Source organism: Pithys albifrons, chromosome 1 (genome assembly GCF_047495875.1).
Source record: "Pithys albifrons albifrons isolate INPA30051 chromosome 1, PitAlb_v1, whole genome shotgun sequence".
NCBI lineage: Eukaryota > Metazoa > Chordata > Aves > Passeriformes > Thamnophilidae > Pithys > Pithys albifrons.
This window is the reverse complement of record NC_092458.1, coordinates 24,737,838-24,755,493: the sequence shown is the minus strand read 5'-3', so window position 1 is coordinate 24,755,493 and position 17,656 is coordinate 24,737,838. Positions and strand designations below refer to the sequence as shown.

The 17,656-nt window shown below is 40.5% G+C and overlaps 1 protein-coding gene across 5 annotated transcripts in view; it reads left to right on the top strand.

Annotated features, from left to right (window-relative positions):
• UBE3A (ubiquitin protein ligase E3A) overlaps positions 1-8,650 on the top strand; it is a 55,479-nt gene extending 46,829 nt beyond the window's left edge. For all 5 annotated transcript variants that reach the window (XM_071547693.1, XM_071547675.1, XM_071547666.1 and 2 more), the window contains 7 exons: positions 189-333; positions 3,862-4,067; positions 6,186-6,350; positions 6,729-6,884; positions 6,978-7,051; positions 7,535-7,678; positions 7,915-8,650. In XM_071547693.1, coding sequence (XP_071403794.1) covers positions 189-333; positions 3,862-4,067; positions 6,186-6,350; positions 6,729-6,884; positions 6,978-7,051; positions 7,535-7,678; positions 7,915-8,035 — 1,011 coding nt within the window. In that variant the 3' untranslated portion in view covers positions 8,036-8,650. The remainder of the gene's footprint in view (positions 1-188; positions 334-3,861; positions 4,068-6,185; positions 6,351-6,728; positions 6,885-6,977; positions 7,052-7,534; positions 7,679-7,914) is intronic.
• The last annotated feature ends 9,006 nt before the right edge of the window (positions 8,651-17,656 follow it).

The window sequence follows — 17,656 nt, the reverse complement described above, 5'->3', positions numbered from 1 at the left end:
TCAGATCTGTGGAAAGTTTCTTGCTGCATTAATCCCCAGATTCTAAAACGTTTTAAAGTAATTTAGTGTTACTGTTGTACTGTTGTGATTTATGCTTGCTCGCTTCTTAAAATTGGAGGGTAGTTTTGACTAAACTCTTCTAGTAACCAGATTTTCTAATGAAATATTTCCATCTGTTCACTCAATAGCTAGAGATGATTGCCATGGAAAATCCTGCAGACTTGAAGAAGCAATTGTATGTTGAATTTGAAGGAGAACAAGGAGTAGATGAAGGAGGTGTTTCCAAAGAATTTTTTCAACTGGTTGTGGAAGAAATCTTCAATCCAGATATTGGTATGTGTGCTAAAATTTACTAATTTAACAGATTGTTTTCATAACAGGTTGGCATGGATGATCCTTGGAGGTTTCTTCCAGTCTGGATTGTTCTATATTTATGCATCCCTTTCTGTGTCTGCTGCTGCTTCTCTCCAAAACTCTCCAGATTTATGTGTGATCATGAGAGTGATGCACATTGAGGCTCTTTGTCATCCTCCTAATCAGGCATGATGAAAGGAGTAACTGTGTATAGTTAGTGAGAGCTGTCATTGCTTGTACAAATCAGTAGTACAGGGTCTCTTTGCAGGGTTCCTTTGTTTGTCCTCTCACCTTTCTGCTCACTTTGCTTTGTGATTAGCTTCTAGAATTAGTAATCAAACCAAAGAGGAAGAGCATACACTATAAAGCAAGAGTAGGACTATGGTGAGTTTTTGAGTTATTTTCTCCCCTTCTTCCAGCTTAATAAATCTCGTAGTCTCAGTTCTGCAGATTCAAAGTGTAGCAGTAATGTCAAATTTGATTGCAATTAGTTAAGAACCAAGAGTAACTTCATGTATCGGAGTCAGAATTTTACAGTTGTATTTTGGCAGTCACATTTCCATCTTAGCCTTTTCCCCCTTGCTTCCTGCACCAGTCTTTTATGCTTCTGTCTTTATACATGCAAGGACATCCTGCTTTTAGTATGCAACTTGTCTGCTACTCTGAAAATAATAAAATCTTATAAAATTACATGAATACTTTGTGTTAGAATAGAAATGAGATCTATCAGCTTCCCATACTAATTTCATATTTTAAGTGAAATATGATCATAGAATTGACTGGGTTGGAAAAGACCTCTGAGATCATCAAGTCCAACCCTTGGTCCAGCTCCAGTCCCTTTGCCAGATCCTGGCACTCAGGGTCACATCCAATCTCAGTTTAAAATCCTCCAGGCATGGTGAATCCACCACCTCTCTGGGCAGCCCATTCAAATGCCTGATTACTCTTCTCTGGAAAGAATTTTTTTCCTGATATCCAACTTAAATTTCCCCTGGCAGAGCTTGAGCCCATGCCCCCTTGTCCTATTGCTGAGTGCCTGGGAGAACAGACCAACCCCCACCTGACTAGAACTTCCCTTCAGGTAGTTCTAGACAGTGATGAGGTCACCTCTGAGCCTCCTATTGGTTGACTATATTGAAATGCTCTCTTTTAGTAATGCTAAAGTCTTCACTTAAGATCCAGCCAGTGTATATAATACTCACTGTGCTTATAGATTGGATGCACAGGCACATTTTAAATTTCACTTCTGTATTTGAAGTAAAAAAGAGTATGTACATTTTTTTGTATTCACAGTAACTCTTGGGGAGGGGAAAAAAGGGCATTTATTTGCCTTTGGCAGAATGTGTAAATGCAGAAAATGCAACTTGCGTTCACAGTCATCTTTTTTTCAGCATCTATTAATATGCATTGCAGCTTAACAGTTTATGTATGTACCATATATACCAAGTGTGACTTTTGTTGACTTGTAAACAATTATTTATCTGAGAAAACAAAGGAGATCCCACCAGTGGAATTTAAAATTTCTGTCCTCTTACAGGTATGGAGTGATGTATATTGTTGTAATAGTTTCTTTGACTATTCAAGTGTTTCCATACCTTAAAGTTTTACTCAGGGGAGGCAGTAACTCAGAAAAAATACTGGATTTATGAGCAACAGTCACCATGGAAAAAGGGAAGAAGTGATAACTTCATATAATATCCCTAGCAACACTATACAGTTGTTTTCCCCTTATTGCAGATTCCAGTTTCTTCTGGTGTCTCATTATGATTTTACTGTACTGTAGTAGTGATTTTGATCAGGGAATAAAATACTGTATTTCACATTAAAGCGTTTCCAGATGTGGATCTGAGTAAACTGTTAATCCTTCATAGACATTTGTTTGTTTTGACCATTTAACTCTTCTGTCATCCTCCAGAAAGTATAAGTCATATTGCTTTTATGTGACAGTAATCCAGAACTTACTTCAGTCAGTTCAGAAAATGGAATACAGGATTCTATATAATTCTGTATAATGTTTCTTCACTTATGCCTGAGTTGCTCATCCATTTCTGATCTTCCAGTTGCCTTATCTGCTGTGTCAGTCTGTTATTTGTGTGCTCCCTGAATAGCTGACCCTGTCCTAGTACCTTACCGAGATAAAATAACCCATTTTGGGGAATAGCCAGAGTCTCTGAATGAGCTTGCAATTCATTTCCTTACACTAAATGAGAAGTCAGTCATTCTGTCTTGGCTGAAGGTGACATTTTCAGTCTTTAAGCATAATTTTATGGCTCTGTTCATGTGGCTTAGTGATCAATTTGTACATCTGCATAGGTTGTAAATAAGCGTATCTTTTAAGAGTTGACAAGATAAATCCTTATGACAAATGCAGTTGGTATTCCTGACCACATGGATCTGACTTCTGGTGTGTTGGCAATCAGGAGCCAGGGGAACTTTTTCTTAGGTTCTGCCTTGCAAACCGGTACAAGCAACAGGTCACTGGGACTATACTTGTCCAGGGTGGTCTCTGTCTCCCCTTAAATCTGTGAGGTTTGCATATATCTTGTTTCAGTATTGTAGTCAGGTAAGCAATGGATTTTATTGTGGGTTTCATTTAAAGACTTTACAGCCTGTACACAAACTCTGGTTTCATAAAGTGCTATCTTGTGTCTTAATACAATCAAAAGGGTAAGGGGCTCTTTGCCCATCTCTTGTCTGCATAGTTGTATCCTCTCCCTGCAGCTTCTGGCATGTGCCAGTTTAGCTTTTTGTTGAAGTCTTCAGTGCTGAGCTTGTGCACTGGCAGGAACTGGTCACCTGAAACAGTGAGCTCAACGAAGATGAGGAGACAAAGCCACATAACTCCCTTTAGACAGTGACAAGCTGTTAAAATTGCAACCCCTCCTATGAAACAGTCCCTTGGTCTATTTTCCTCTCAAGGTGTATGTAACAGCTACAGAAACTGGTCATTGAAACAAGAAAACAAATCTGTTGGGACATCTAACTCAGAAATCATGTGTGATGGTCAATCCCTGCTCCATCATCATAGTTTTTAATTCAGTCACAGCACTGCATCTAGTCCTGATCCTTTGCTGGAACTGGCCTGAAAAAGCCTTTGAGGAAAGCCTGTTACTTTGTAGAATTTGGAGTCCTTCAAGATTGTTTCATCCATGTGGTTTTTGACTGTGTTCTTTTCGTGCACTGCTGTATTTGCCAGAGTTACAGTTGATGTTGACACTGTGCTGCTGGTTCCTCAGAAATGGCTGAAAGCTTGTGTAGGTGCAGCGTCAGTGGGTGTTTCTGATGTTGTATCACAGGTCTCTTGCAAACTTCTAGTGATGTAACAGTGTTTTGAGCAGCTCCAGTTACCCCGAGGTAAGTAGTTTCTCTTTGCCATTAAATTTAGTATAATATTAAGTTAAACATGGTTCAAAGGCTAATGCAAATGGGTTTGTAATGGTGAGGTTTTTGTGTCATTTGTATTGAATTGCAACCAAAATTGTTCAACTTCTTTTTTTTTTTTAACAGGGATGTTCACATATGATGAATCTACAAAACTGTTCTGGTTTAATCCGTCCTCTTTTGAAACTGAGGGTCAGTTTACCCTGATTGGCATAGTACTGGGTCTGGCTATTTACAACAACTGTATACTGGATGTACATTTTCCCATGGTTGTCTACAGAAAGCTAATGGGCAAAAAAGGAACTTTCCGTGATCTGGCAGACTCTCATCCTGTAAGTTCCTCATGTTCTTTGAGTTTATTAATGCATTTTCCATGCAATAACTTAATGTAGTTTTAAATTCAACACAAGATCAATGTCAGATTTGCAAATGAAATAACAAGTGACTCATGTGAAGAGTCTGTATTTGTTGAAATAAATTCATAAGCAATAAAACCTTTGATTTAGAGGAGGTAGAATTGTAAAGTCAAGAAATAGGACTGGGTATCAGTAAAGTTTTGTTTTATTTTTTTACTGCCTGAATTACTAAATATCAGTAAGCACTAATAAGCATAAAGAAGTATTAATGGTATCTTCCCAAAGAGACTTCTAAAATTAGGCTCTTTATAGCTATTTGTAGATGTCTACCAAAAAAAATGGAGAGTAATAGTAGGCATGTAAAGGTGTGATGATCTTTCTGGTTTTTGTCCAAAGCAAAAGATAAATGAGGCAGTTAATGAAAATCCCTACACTTTGGGAGCAGTGATCAGAGTCCATCTTCCCCCACCCCTTCCCAGCCAGGGGCTGTACAAAAGCACTGAGCTGCACATGAGCTGTAGTAGGCAGAGTGTGCAAACGTGTATTCATCATGTCTTGGCTGTGCTCCACGGGCAGTCAAAGGTCACCAGTAGCTTCCCCTCTTGTTAGCTGGTGGGGGTTGTTGGCAAGTGTAATTTAATTTCAAATGGTGGGACATTCCCCTTTTTTAAGCAGTTGTGCTAAATCTTCTGCTGTTCAAAGAAGATGAGTAAAATGATACTGTTTACAAAGGAGTAGCCTTTCATTTTTCACAATGAGGCATGTGTGATCAACAGATACATTATCCAGTCTGCTTTCCTTGGCTACATACAGCAGCGTGCCAGATTCGACCAGTGTCTCTGTATAAGGATGTTGAGAAATAGGCAGTGCCCTGAGTTTTCTCTGATTTCTATTACACACTCAAAACTTTTTGTGACAGAAAAAGTGGATTGATTTCTGTGGAACAAGGCAGTCAGGGCATTTCCTAGTCTTTGTCTCCTTTGACACCTACACCAGCTTCTTTTAAAATAATCCTTTTTTAACTCTTTGCACTCAAACATGGCTTAAACACTTCAGAGCTTTTCAAACCAAAATGAAATTTGCAGTAGTCAAGCTTCCCAATGTCTTTTCTAATGCTGTAGGGCATAGAGAACAGGATGTTCGCCAGCCCTTACCACCAACGGTTCCAAGTTCAGTCATTTTCAATGCAAGGTATTTTAAAGGTCCTGTGGAAGAATCAAGAAGACACAGATAGTGAGAGGTTGAGGCTTACATGTAAACTGTCAATAATTGAAACATTGAGGGGAAATTTATTACTTCACTATAAAAATGCAGTTGCACGCAGTTGTTGCTTTTACCTTCCCTTTGCGTTCTTTAGCCCTACACCTCTGTCTCAGCCGAATAACTGTTCCTTTTCTGCATAGCCATTGGTTTCCAAGAGAGTCTTGGGCTTTTCCTAAGGCATAGCAGGGAGGAAGGCTGGTTGCTCCTTTGAATAGAGCAAACTCTCACAGGTAATTTCAGAGTCCACTTGGTAAATTCTGACTTAACTTGTGATTTATTTTTTTGTTGTTCATAAATGTCTTCCTACATTAAAGACTGCCCCATCTGTGTTGCTTCAAGATCACTTCCTAGCAGTTTAAGTCAAGATGTAGGAGATAAAAGCCTGCTGCCTGAATTCTATCTGATAAAAAAGACAGCATTTTCTTTGATTTGAACATATAAATGTTCCACTTACAAGTGTAACACATTCTGGTTGCCAAAAGTCAGTACTGTTTCAAAAGAGTTAAAAAGAAGAGCAGGTAATTAATGGCCTTTAAGCTGCAGGTTTGACCATCACTTTTAGGAAGATTGCTGGGTACTCATAGGCTCTTTTGAGGGAGTTTTCACTCATTGCCATGTTTCTTTTTTATCTTAATATCTGCTGCCGTTTGTTTTTACAAATGCTGAGCTTTGTAAAAACATTTTTTGGACTGCTATGGGAGATTTTAGATAACTTGTATCATAGAATATAACAACCCTTTTTTGAGGCAGGTGATTTCATGTCTTCTGGTATTACTTGGTGAAATCTGTTGAAGCTCGTTTTTGACAGACATGTGTTTCTTATTCTGTTAGGTTCTTTACCAGAGCTTGAGAGACTTACTAGAGTATGAAGGAAGTGTGGAAGATGATATGATGATAACGTTTCAGATATCTCACACGGATCTCTTTGGCAACCCAATGATGCATGATTTAAAGGAAAACGGTGATAAAATTCCTATTACGAATGAAAACAGAAAGGTATGCTCAACTTCTTAAACAGAATCTGTAGTTCTTAGATATACTTACTCTATGTAGAATTATGTAGTACTCTATGAAGGTTTGACCTCGCTCATAATTTAAATTTAAAAGCCTTTTAAAATCGCCATATCACAGGGTAATTGTAAACAGAAAAGGCTTCTCTGAAAGAAAGCATCAGTACCTGCATCCATAGGTTCTGGGTGTGGTGTTTGGCCTGTTGGAGCAATATTTGACAGTTGCTCCTTATTGATGGATGAACAGAAGCTGAGCCCAGATAATCTATGTAGAATTATAGAATTACACATATTTTGGGGTCTTATGTTCTTTGGGAGGTACTTCAAGTGGCATTAAAGTTTTTTGGGATTTATTTCCTTGCAGGAATTTGTCAATCTGTATGCCGACTACATACTCAATAAATCGGTAGAAAAGCAGTTCAAGGCCTTTCGGAGAGGATTCCACATGGTGACCAATGAATCTCCTTTGAAATATTTATTTAGACCAGAGGAAATTGAATTACTTATTTGTGGAAGTAGGGTAAGAATTCTGAATGTACACCAGAGAGTGGAGCTTTTTTTGATCCTAAGTATATAATTAGTGGCCATCTTTAAAAATATCATCTTCTTACAGAATTTAGATTTTCAAGCACTAGAAGAAACTACAGAATATGATGGTGGCTATACAAGAGACTCTCTTATTATTAGGTAATTTTTTCTAATTTTTTAAAGATAAAATGCACCTTATCTGCCTGTTTCTTCATACTGAATTTAATATTGTAACATTTAGTATTTTTCTAGTACTGGAGATGCAAATGCTTTATATTTAATTTCACTTCATTCAAGTACTGTCATTAGAAAAGATGAGATGGTATAAGCAATGTTGCATCAGTATGATTCCTTAGGAAACAGGAATAATAAAATAAAGAAGGAATATCTACAGAACACTTACCAGCCAAATTAGTGTTTAAAGACAGTTAAACTGCAGTGTTGGGGTAATATTCTGATTTCTGCTTCTGAATCTCATTGATTGGTAAATACATTCTGTCAGTTTTGGTTTATGCAACTTGTAAACTTGATGTTAAGACTGATTAGAATTGCTACACTTTCAAAGCTCAATTACTTTTGAAAGTCTCGTTTACACCAAAGAAAATTTACAGTTTACTTACTTTTTGATTTCTTTCTTGATAGGGAATTCTGGGAAATAGTCCATTCATTTACCGATGAACAGAAAAGACTGTTCTTACAGTTTACAACAGGCACAGACAGAGCCCCAGTGGGAGGACTTGGAAAGTTAAAGATGATCATAGCCAAAAATGGCCCAGATACAGAGAGGTAAATAAAAAAAAAGAAAAAAATCTACATCTTCTGTGTTTGTTCATAAATGGAAGTGAATCATCTGCTTTTAAGTTATTAACGTAGTTAAATCTGAAAGTTGAATCTATAAGAAAAGCAGGTTTTCTTTAAATTCATTATTTTCAGACTTGTGAACTAGCAATGTATTTCTTTTGCCTGTTCTGCATGTTCCCAGATCTGAATTCTTGTTTTTTTGTTTTTGTTTTCCCCCACAGGTTACCTACATCTCACACATGCTTTAATGTACTTTTGCTTCCGGAGTACTCAAGCAAAGAAAAGCTTAAAGAAAGATTATTGAAGGCCATCACATATGCCAAAGGGTTTGGCATGCTGTAATAAATATAACAAAAGGGATTAAAAATTGATGGTGATGATGTCCCTGTCCAAAAAGGCCATAAGATAGTGAGCTACAGTAGTCACCTGTGTTTGTGCCTCCCTTCTTTACTGGGGACATTGGGCTGGAACAGCAGATTTCAGCTGCTTATATGAACAAAATCTTTATTTTTTCTTTTAGCGTGAAAGTGTTACATATTCTTTCACTTGTATGTACAGAGAGGTTTTCCTGAATATTTATTTTAAGGGTTAAATCACTTTTGCTTGTGTTTATTACTGCTTGAAGTTGAGCCTTTTTGAGTATTTACAAGAAAACAAACTGTACTCTCCCAAGGAAAATATTGCCATCATTTGTAGACCATGTAACCTTCAAGTATGTGCTATATTTTTGTCCCTGTATCTAATCAAATCAAGAACTGTACTTTTTGAGGAGTTTGCTTTTGAAACTTGAAGTCTTGGAAAACAGTGTGATGCAATTACTGCTGTTCTAGCCCCCAAAGAGTTTCTGTGCAAAATCTAAAGAATCAATAAAGATGGAAGGGAGAACTTGGAATGTTAAATTGCAGCCTTGAGAACTTTACTTTAGTCACAGCACAACAATTAAAATTCATTTCACTATATGTTGTCTTCACATGTCTTGTAATAAACTGTGTTTTTAATTAGGAAACATTTCTTAGCATATGAAAGGGTAGAAATTTCAGTTACTTTTTTTAAAAAAAGAAGTTTACTGGGGAAAGTGCATTTTCAACTGAACAGCTTTAGAGTAGGGAGTGAAGTGTCTGGAAAAAAAGATAGGAAGTTTTTGCTATATTATAAACAAAGCATGTGGAAGTGCACTTAAAATGAAGTTTTATTCTTAATTGCCTATTATGTTGACATTTTAAATAGACAATCCAAAGTCTTCCCTACATGTTATGTCATCATCATTTATTTAATGAATCATTTTTCCTACCTATCAAGGCACATGATCAGTGTTGCACCATAATCTAAAGGGATGGCTACTGTATTTTAATCTCATCTAACAATAAGCAAAATTGAACAATATTAAATGTGAGACCTACTTCATATTGTACACTTCCAACCATTAAATAAACTCTTAGAAAGCAAGTACTAAGGTTATGTTCATCTACTACATAAAGTATTCAGTAGTTTTTAATTTAACTCTACAAATCATATCAGAAATAAATCCTTTACCTTTCATAGTCTGTGTTTAATGTTAATTTCTCCTGTTGCAATATACAATGAAGGGATTATGCATTTTTAAGTGAAGATGTAACTGGCATATCTCTTTTACAATACAAGCTGCAGCAGGTGTGCAGAGCTGAGCTTGTGCCTTGACAATTGCTATAACTGGCTACTATCGATCAAACCCATGACTGTGTGGAATTGGCATTAGAAGACATAGTTTTGAAATCATTGAAGAAAGAAAAGATGTCTTTCAGGACTATTTTAATAAATTCTTTCTAGTAATAGAAACAGACAATTGTTATGTAACTATGATGCTGAATAAAACAATGACCTTTTTTCACCATGATTCAGTGAAAAAGAAAACAAGTGACTTCCTTACTTCGATAAATTGGATATTTAATTATTTGATTAGAAAATTTTCTAGTATGGCATAATTTGAGGGTTGCAGGCATGGAAAACTCTCCAGAAATGAACTGTAGTGATGTGGGGTCCAGCCATGTTCCCCTCTCAAATCCAAGCCAATGCCAGACGACCTGGACACGGGGACTGAAACTTGCTGGGGAGGGAGAGGTGCTGTCCGTCTTCTAGCCCTTGATCTCAAGGTGGCCCTTAGGACATGCCTTCTTGAAGGTCCACCTTGTTACACCTTGTTTCCTGAAGAGGAAAACACAACATATCCTACCTCTCAGTAGGGCAGCTGACAACAGTGCTTGCTGAGCCCATCAGGTTTGGAGCATCTTTTGCTGTAGGTGATGAGAACAAGATTTGCGAGTGTTTTGAGGTGCTTCGTTACGAGTATGAACATATCATGATACTGCTGTGTGGTAGGTACTGCCTCAACAGTCTAATACTTTAAGCTATATCCCTATAAACTTGTTTCATTCTGATGTGGTTACACCCAGCTGACAGGTGTATATGATTCATGTTGGGGTTTTTTATGTAGGTCTAAAAGCTGTGCAGACAACAACACAAAGTCCTCTGACTGAAGTGTTGACATCATAAATACACTTTTTCTGTTTTCCTTTAGCATTAAGATTAAAACAATACATAATTGTATTGGCCTTTAAAAGTGTATATTGTTTATCAAGAAATCATTTTCAGGTAAGATATAAGTACTTTATATTTGACTGGTTTCTTATTTAAATATATACTTCCTCCCCCAAAATATCACTGTATTGAAATTTTATCTCCTTAGCGGTGTTCTAAATGTGCCACTTGTCCAGCAGCAGTGGTTGGTAAAGTTTAAAATAAATGAACCTTGAAGTCTTGTAACTTCAGGCTGCATTCCTGCCATGCAGAAGTGCTAGTCAGCCTTCTGTTTCTTGAAAGGGAACATCCCACTTTAAGGTGTTTGGGTTTTTTGTTTGTTTTTTTTCTGGGCTCCAGGCACACCTGAAATGTCTTTCACCCTTGCTCAGTCCTTCAACAGCATTTAGCATATTTTAGGTCTACAAAGCTTACCTTGGAAACTTAAGTGTACTTCCATGTCACTGACGTAACTCTCGTGAGTGACGCGCAAGAGTTACCTTCCAAGGTAGGAGTCTGATGCCAGTGTGCTCTCTCCACAGGGTGTCCTTAATATGTTAACAGGAAAATATTTTGAACATCTCAGCATTGCCTCATTTGACATGTGAAATGCCTCTTTGAGTATCTCCTTCTGCACCCTGAAAAACAGTCAAGATGTTTCCAACCTTGGTGCAAAGGGGACATCAGGCTTTTATCTGTGTTTTGTGGAACTATATGCCTCAAAATGATAGTACTGCAAGATACACTGAAAATAATCATCTTAATACAGCATTTTTTCAGATTTCATTAGGAGTGAAGGAATGGTTTTGTTTAGCTCTGAAGGTATGTAGCACGTGACTGCGGGAATAGAGCACCACCTTTTAAAAGATAAAAGCTAAAAAGATTTCAGTAACAGCTGTCAGGAGTGTGCACAGTTCAGTTAACTAAGTAACTGTTTTGTGAATTTCTGACTGTGCTTGTCTTCTGTTTGGCAGGCAGCAGACTGAGATGGGACTGTGGCAGCCAAGGGGACCCCTCCAACCCTGCAATTTGAGGAAAGTTGATGCTGGAACAGGCTGGTGATGGGCCCAGGGCTCCAAGCAACTCTGTATTTCAGCAGTCAGTCTGTGCCTCTCATCCAACAGTGGGTTTCACTGCTGAAGCAGGAACTTCATACCACATGTAGTACCATGCAGGGCTGAGCCTCCAAGTGGCCTGCAATGTGAGCTGCCCAGATGCTTGCCTGGGTTCCTGCTCTGTGGATCAGGAAGCTGGACACAGCTTTCCACGCTACTGATGTTCCGGAAGAGGACAAATCCCCACGTCATCAACTTCAAGCTGTTTCCCTGGCACTGTTGTAGCCAGTTACCTCTAAGTAAACTTCTAATCTCACTGGAGGATTAAAAATTTCCTGGTTGTCTCAAGAATTTTCAGGATGATGTTTCAGTTGTATTGAATGCTTGAATTGTGCCTTATTTATTATGCAGAAAAACTGGCATTTCAGCACAAGATGGAGCAGGAATTTCTTCCAAGTTTAGCTATGCAAAATCAAGCCTTTCCTGACAAGAGCTGAGTTTATTATATTTAGTCTGAATCACAAGGGTTTGTGATGTTACCTACAGTTCTTGTTTATACTCGCGTTAAAGTTGTCACCAAGTAAGATCATCAGGGACTTAAAATTATTTTTATCAAAAAATCCAATTTTATGCCATATCATAGAAGGGACACTGCTTTGGAAATACTGGTCTTTGTCTTAAGACAGGGCACTTCTTACCCAGAAAATCCATGAAATAATGTCATTATATTTTTCTCTAGTGTTGCATCTAAAGGTGTCTTAGGATGATGATTTTTATTATTTTTCACTAACAGAATGTGTGTGGGAAGGTGGTTTTAATTGCAATTGGGCAGCTTTCCAATATGCAAATGTAGTTTTGTTCTGTTCTGCAGTGGTTGTAGGAGACCTCAAGAGTGGGATCCTGATAAATAACTGCAGTTTGACTAGTGTGCTTGTGTTCATGGATATTTTGCTCAGTATACATCCTGCTTTGGGATTTTTGTGTGGGGAAATGTCTGATAGACAGGGTCATTGGAGATGGAAGTAGAGGGTGGGAATCATTCTATTTTAGGATAATAACATAGCATTAGGAACTGCCACATTGTCTTGCTGCATAGGTTTGTGCAGAGTTTTGAGACAAGTGAGAGCAGAGCTGACTCAAAGACAGTGATTTCTGGAGTTTTAGGCTTCTGCGCTTGGAAGGACACACAGCACAGCTCTGTGTGCCGGTTTAAAGGCAAACCAGCAGAGGAAATGAACTCACCACAAGAGAGAGATTATAAGTCAGACCTAAAATTTAATAATAATATTACACTAAAAACACTGACACTAAAGGGAAATTGCTTTCAACTCACAAAACCCAGCAGTATAACCCAGTGTCCTGGGGCACAAACCCAAGGGGGTTTGTTTACTCTTGTGCTGAGACCCCCTGTGGCTCCCCCAAGTCCAGAGCAAAAGGAAATGAAAAACCTGTTGGTGCAGGCGAGGGCTGTGGTCTGGGCGAGAGCGGGGATCTCCTCCTCTCAAGGTCCTGCTGCTCCTCTGCATCCAACCAGAAGTTACCAAAGTCTTCTTGCCCACCACTTATGTACCCTCAGGGAGCACCCAGTCCCTCCCCCTGGGCGGGGACTCACACAATGGGTGATTAACTCTGGGAGCCAGGGGGTATTGAACTGTTGATGGCCCCTTAGCAGCTCCGCCCCCTCAGGCTGAGTGTGAAGGTGATAATGACTCCCTGGGCAGCTGCTGCTAATGGCCCATTGACCTTGGGGAATGAATAGAGGGGGTAGAATACACAGCTTTGATCACCCCCACACAGGGTTAGCTGGTCCCTCCTGCTCAACTAGGACACTCAGTTATAAACAACTGTGCCTGCAGGGATGCTGCTGCTCCTATGGCCTTGGCTCACAGCTCGGTCTGAAGAATGTCAAGTGAAGGTAAAAACTGCAGCAGCCTGAGGATTTGTGACTGAACTCCTTTCACGTGCAAAGCTGACATGAAGACTTTCTTAATGTCACCAAAAGCTCTGGTGTATCTGCTGTGCCAGTGGGTTCATATACAGAACAAATCCCTTAAATATCTTCCCACTGCATCCTTCTGCTTCCAGACCTCTATAGTACAGCAGTGTGAACAACAATGCTCAGGAGTTAACTGTCCATAAAATGGCAACTAGTTGAACTTTTCTGTTCCAAGTTTTGAGCTGCCCTATGTCATGTGCTGCTACATTTGATTTAGTTATTTCCCTTTGCAAGCACTCAGTGTTTAAGCAGCAAGCGGTAAAGATCAGGTGAGCCAATGTTACAGTTATAGGGAGGTTATTTCCTAATATAATTGATTTAAACAAAAAATGGCAAACTCAGCACAAGAATGTTTCCTAAATGAAAAGATGTTTTCAAAAGAGTAATCTCCCTTGTGCCATGCACGCTGAGTTTTAATTTTCTTTCATTGCCATCTCTGTGTGAAGAATTCTATGAATTTTGTAGCAAGTCATCTGAAATAAAGCAGGTGACATTTTGGCCTCACCAATACCAGTACATTCTTTTCAAAACACACCACAGACTTACTTGTTTATAAGCATCTGGTAAGAGTTGTTTTTGCACTAGTTTTTTACACCTGGAATCTCTCTGTGGAGAGTCTTGTGTTCCCAAACTAAAATCCCCAACAAGATATTTCTAATGAAATTCCTGTCTGACCGCTTCGGAGCTGCAGCCACCAGGCTCTGCTTTCTGCCCCAGCTGGAACAGCCAGCAGCCAGCCCATGTGAGAGCAATGACTCCTGCACCACGAGTTGTTCCAGACAGCATCCTCTGGCCTTGGAGGACATCCTGCTTCAAACCTGCGGCTTTTTGGACAAGGAGTTTTATCACCCAAGCTAGTTTCCTTGCTGGCTTTGATTTTGGAGAAGAGAGGCCTTCTTGGTGTCTCAGGCCTAGGAATGTTTTTGTGAGCTTAGAATTTTGTTTCTTGGACCACCCACTGCAGCTGTTGCCACCTTCAGAGAACGTGCTTAGTCCCTGTTTTGTGATCTTGGCTTCTCACGAAGGACAGAGGGTGGCCTGGAGCCAGCACTTGGCTGCCATGTCCCGCTGCAGACCAGCAGTGGCAGTGGGGGCAGCTGGTGTCATTGAAACAACAGCAATGATTTGCCTGCTGCCTCCAAGCCTTGCTGCTGCAGGGCTATGAGGGGTAAAAATGGGCTCTTTCAGCAGTTTCTTCATGGAATATGCAAGGTGACAGCCTCCAGCAGCCATACTCTGCTGTTTCTCACCTTTCTGCTGGGAATCTCACATCCCAGAGATGATTGCAGCCTCTGGAATCTCCTAGTGGCTAATGGCAACATCAGTTGATCTCATCATCTGATTTTGCTCTGCAATTTTCCCTTCCCCCTATCCAAGTGAGAGTGAAGCTGTGTGGGACTGAAACCTGTGTGCAGCTCTCCTGTGATTCCCAACACTTCTGCCCTCAGCACTGGTGGTAGTGGGAGATGGATGACCATGCTCCATTGGAGTCGTCTCTGTCACCCATCAGTCTAGCCTGGGCTCCTTCTGGCCACAAACTTCAAGTGTAAATCAGGTTGATAGAAAGGGGCTTCCCTGTCTGGTTTCTCTCTCTGGGGTTGCAGATTGCAGCATCTCTTCGGTAACAGCCTCCCTTCCCCAGTGCAGTAAGCTGAGCTACTTGGTGCTTCTCCTTCGCCTGTAAAGTTTCACCCCTGCTCTTGTCTGTGGTTTTAAACTGCCACCAGCTGGCCAAGGTGCTGCATGGCTCTTTTTGTGTTCCTCCCCTTCCTCATCACACTCATCCTCCTTCAGCTGCGGGTGCTAGCAGTGGAGATGGGTTATGGCAGGTACAACAGCCAGCCTTGAACTGCTGAACTGCAAGTGTTCTGGTGGGGGCAGCTCCTCTGTCAACCTGCCTGGTAGCTGTGAGCCTCGTGTGTACTGTCAGTGCTTGGGTCTCAACCATGCATGGAGGACCCAGGCTGTGGCTGGCAGGATAAATGAGCTGTGGTAGCAACTGATGTGTTTGGAAAAGTGCTCTCCTAGAAAACCTCTGCAGCTGTGTGTTGCTAGACATAAGCTTTTTTTCCTAGCCTTAATACTAAGTGTGATCAAAGGCAGCTGTGTTATTGCAAGGACATGAGGCATTGGGTTTTCAGTAGTCAGAACTATTAAAAATCTCACCTGTGGATCATTTCCTTCAACAAGAGTGCCCAAAGTTGCTGCTGTATGAGAGGCTTCCCTGTGCCAAGCATGGGACAAATACCTGTGAACAAGCAGCCCTGAGAACTTGATTTAAACAGCCAAAATGTGCGAGTAATTTTAAACTAATAGGAACCCCAGTGAAGCAGGTTGGGTGAATTATCTGCACTATTCTGCAAGTAAAGTACTTCAGTGGTGAGCTGGCAATCTGTTCTCGTAAAAAGAGTAGATCTTTACAGCATGGTTGGTTTCAGTTTGTCAGCTCTGGAGACAGGCTATGCCAAAATAAAATTCCTTTGTGCTTCTCTGTCTCTTTCTCTGGAAAGGCAGGTAGTGCCCATGGTTTCCTGCCATGCTATACACCTGGATGAGCTGCTCAGGTATTGTGGCTGCTGTGGGGTGGCTCCCATTCCAGAGCAATGGGGGGAAATAACTGTTGGCAATAAGAGCAGAATGGATTGGGGGTTTTTTTCTTGCCAGGAACTGAGGAAATGACATTTAAAACAGAGGAAAAGCTGAGAAATTAATAGCCGTTCATCAATTTGTGCATCAGTTGTGCTTTCCCAATTTTTCATGTTACTGTTCTTCAGTTGCCCTGTTACAGAAAGGTTGGTACCAGCCACCACAAGCCCTAAGGAAAGAAAAATGCAATAGTCATTAGTAATTCCTTTCATGTGTCTGCACTTCTGGTTTTAGTAACCTGCGTCTGATTTACCTATATAAATAAGACAGGTCTCTGTTAGAGCTGAACAGTGTCCTCCTCAGCCTCTTGGAAAGACAGCCCGTGGAAGCTGAGCCATTGGCACTGCAACCTGCGCTCTCCCCGCAGGAGCCCAGCAGAAACGGTAGAGCTGATTAAGGAATTCTCTGTGTGAGAACTGCTGCTGCATATGGAGTAAAGTTAGTGTTCATCCTTAAATAATTGCTTAAATAATGCAAGTCTTTCCTCCTAAGTCCACTCCTAGGGTGCAGAATGGGGAGGATTGCAAACACAGAACAGCAGAACTGTATTTTCCACAGTGAAGCTGCAAGTTGGCAGCAGCAGGCCTCAGCCTTTGATTTGTGAACTGGAAATGGCTGCAAAATCTGAATTTCAGAAACAAAAGGCCTGACCATTTTTAGCCCCAGAGATTGTTCCTCAGGGCTTGTGTTTCCTTCCCCATCCATGCAAGGCAGAGTGGAAGGAACCAAGGCTTCCCCATCCTCCCTGTAAGGACTTCCCAGGCATCATTCTCCTCCTGCCCTGGACTGTGAATGGGGCTGGGGATGAGAGGGGAAGTCCCAGGTTGATTCCTTCCCACAGGAAAGCAGCCACAGCTGAAATCCTGCGCTTTATCTGCCTGTACAGTTGCCAGATCCATTTAGTGCATAATTAATTTTGCGCTCAGGGATTTATACAGGGTGTTTACAGATGCTGAATTATGTAAACAAGGGTTTGATTCTTTCTGTTTGTTCCAGGTTGGAAACATTAATAGAAGAGCTGGGGGACTTTGAAGCCAAGCGCAGAGGCTGTCATCTTGCAAACTTCAGGATGAAGAGCAGCTCTCCTGACTGTATTCTCTCACTGAACAACCTGGCCTAGGTTTGGCCTGTGAATCTCTCTCATCCTTGTTGTCATCAGTGATAAAGATAGGAATGTGTCTTCCAAGCCAGCAACATACAGAGCAGCTCAGAGCAAGCACTGACGCTTTGGTGGGGGAAAGGAAAATGTGCAGTTTGTTTCTTAATGTAAAGCAAAGCCTTCTTGTTGTACATTAATAAATATTTGGCAGGAATATAACTATAAAGCAGATGCCAAAGAGAAAAGAAGTAAAAGCAGGGTTGTACTTCCCTGGGCTGTCTCTAAAGAAAGAGCTGCACAGTCAAACTACCCTCAACCCTCAGCTGTACAAATACATGAACTACATTGCTGTCACTGCCCCTTCTGTTGTCCAGTTCATGGAATTTTCCAGAACAGTTTTCTACTGTAAAAACTGTAAATAATAGTAGGAGATGAGAGCATTTGCAAGGGCAGCAAGGCTTGAATCATTTACTGTCACCACACAGGGTCCATGCCTTGAGACCTTTTCCCTGGAAGAGTTGCTCCAAGCAACAGCTGGAGTATGGTGTGCTGCTCCACCACCTTTACTGTCCTCTTGCATGTGGAGCAGATGCTTAAATGTCTTCTTTGCCCAT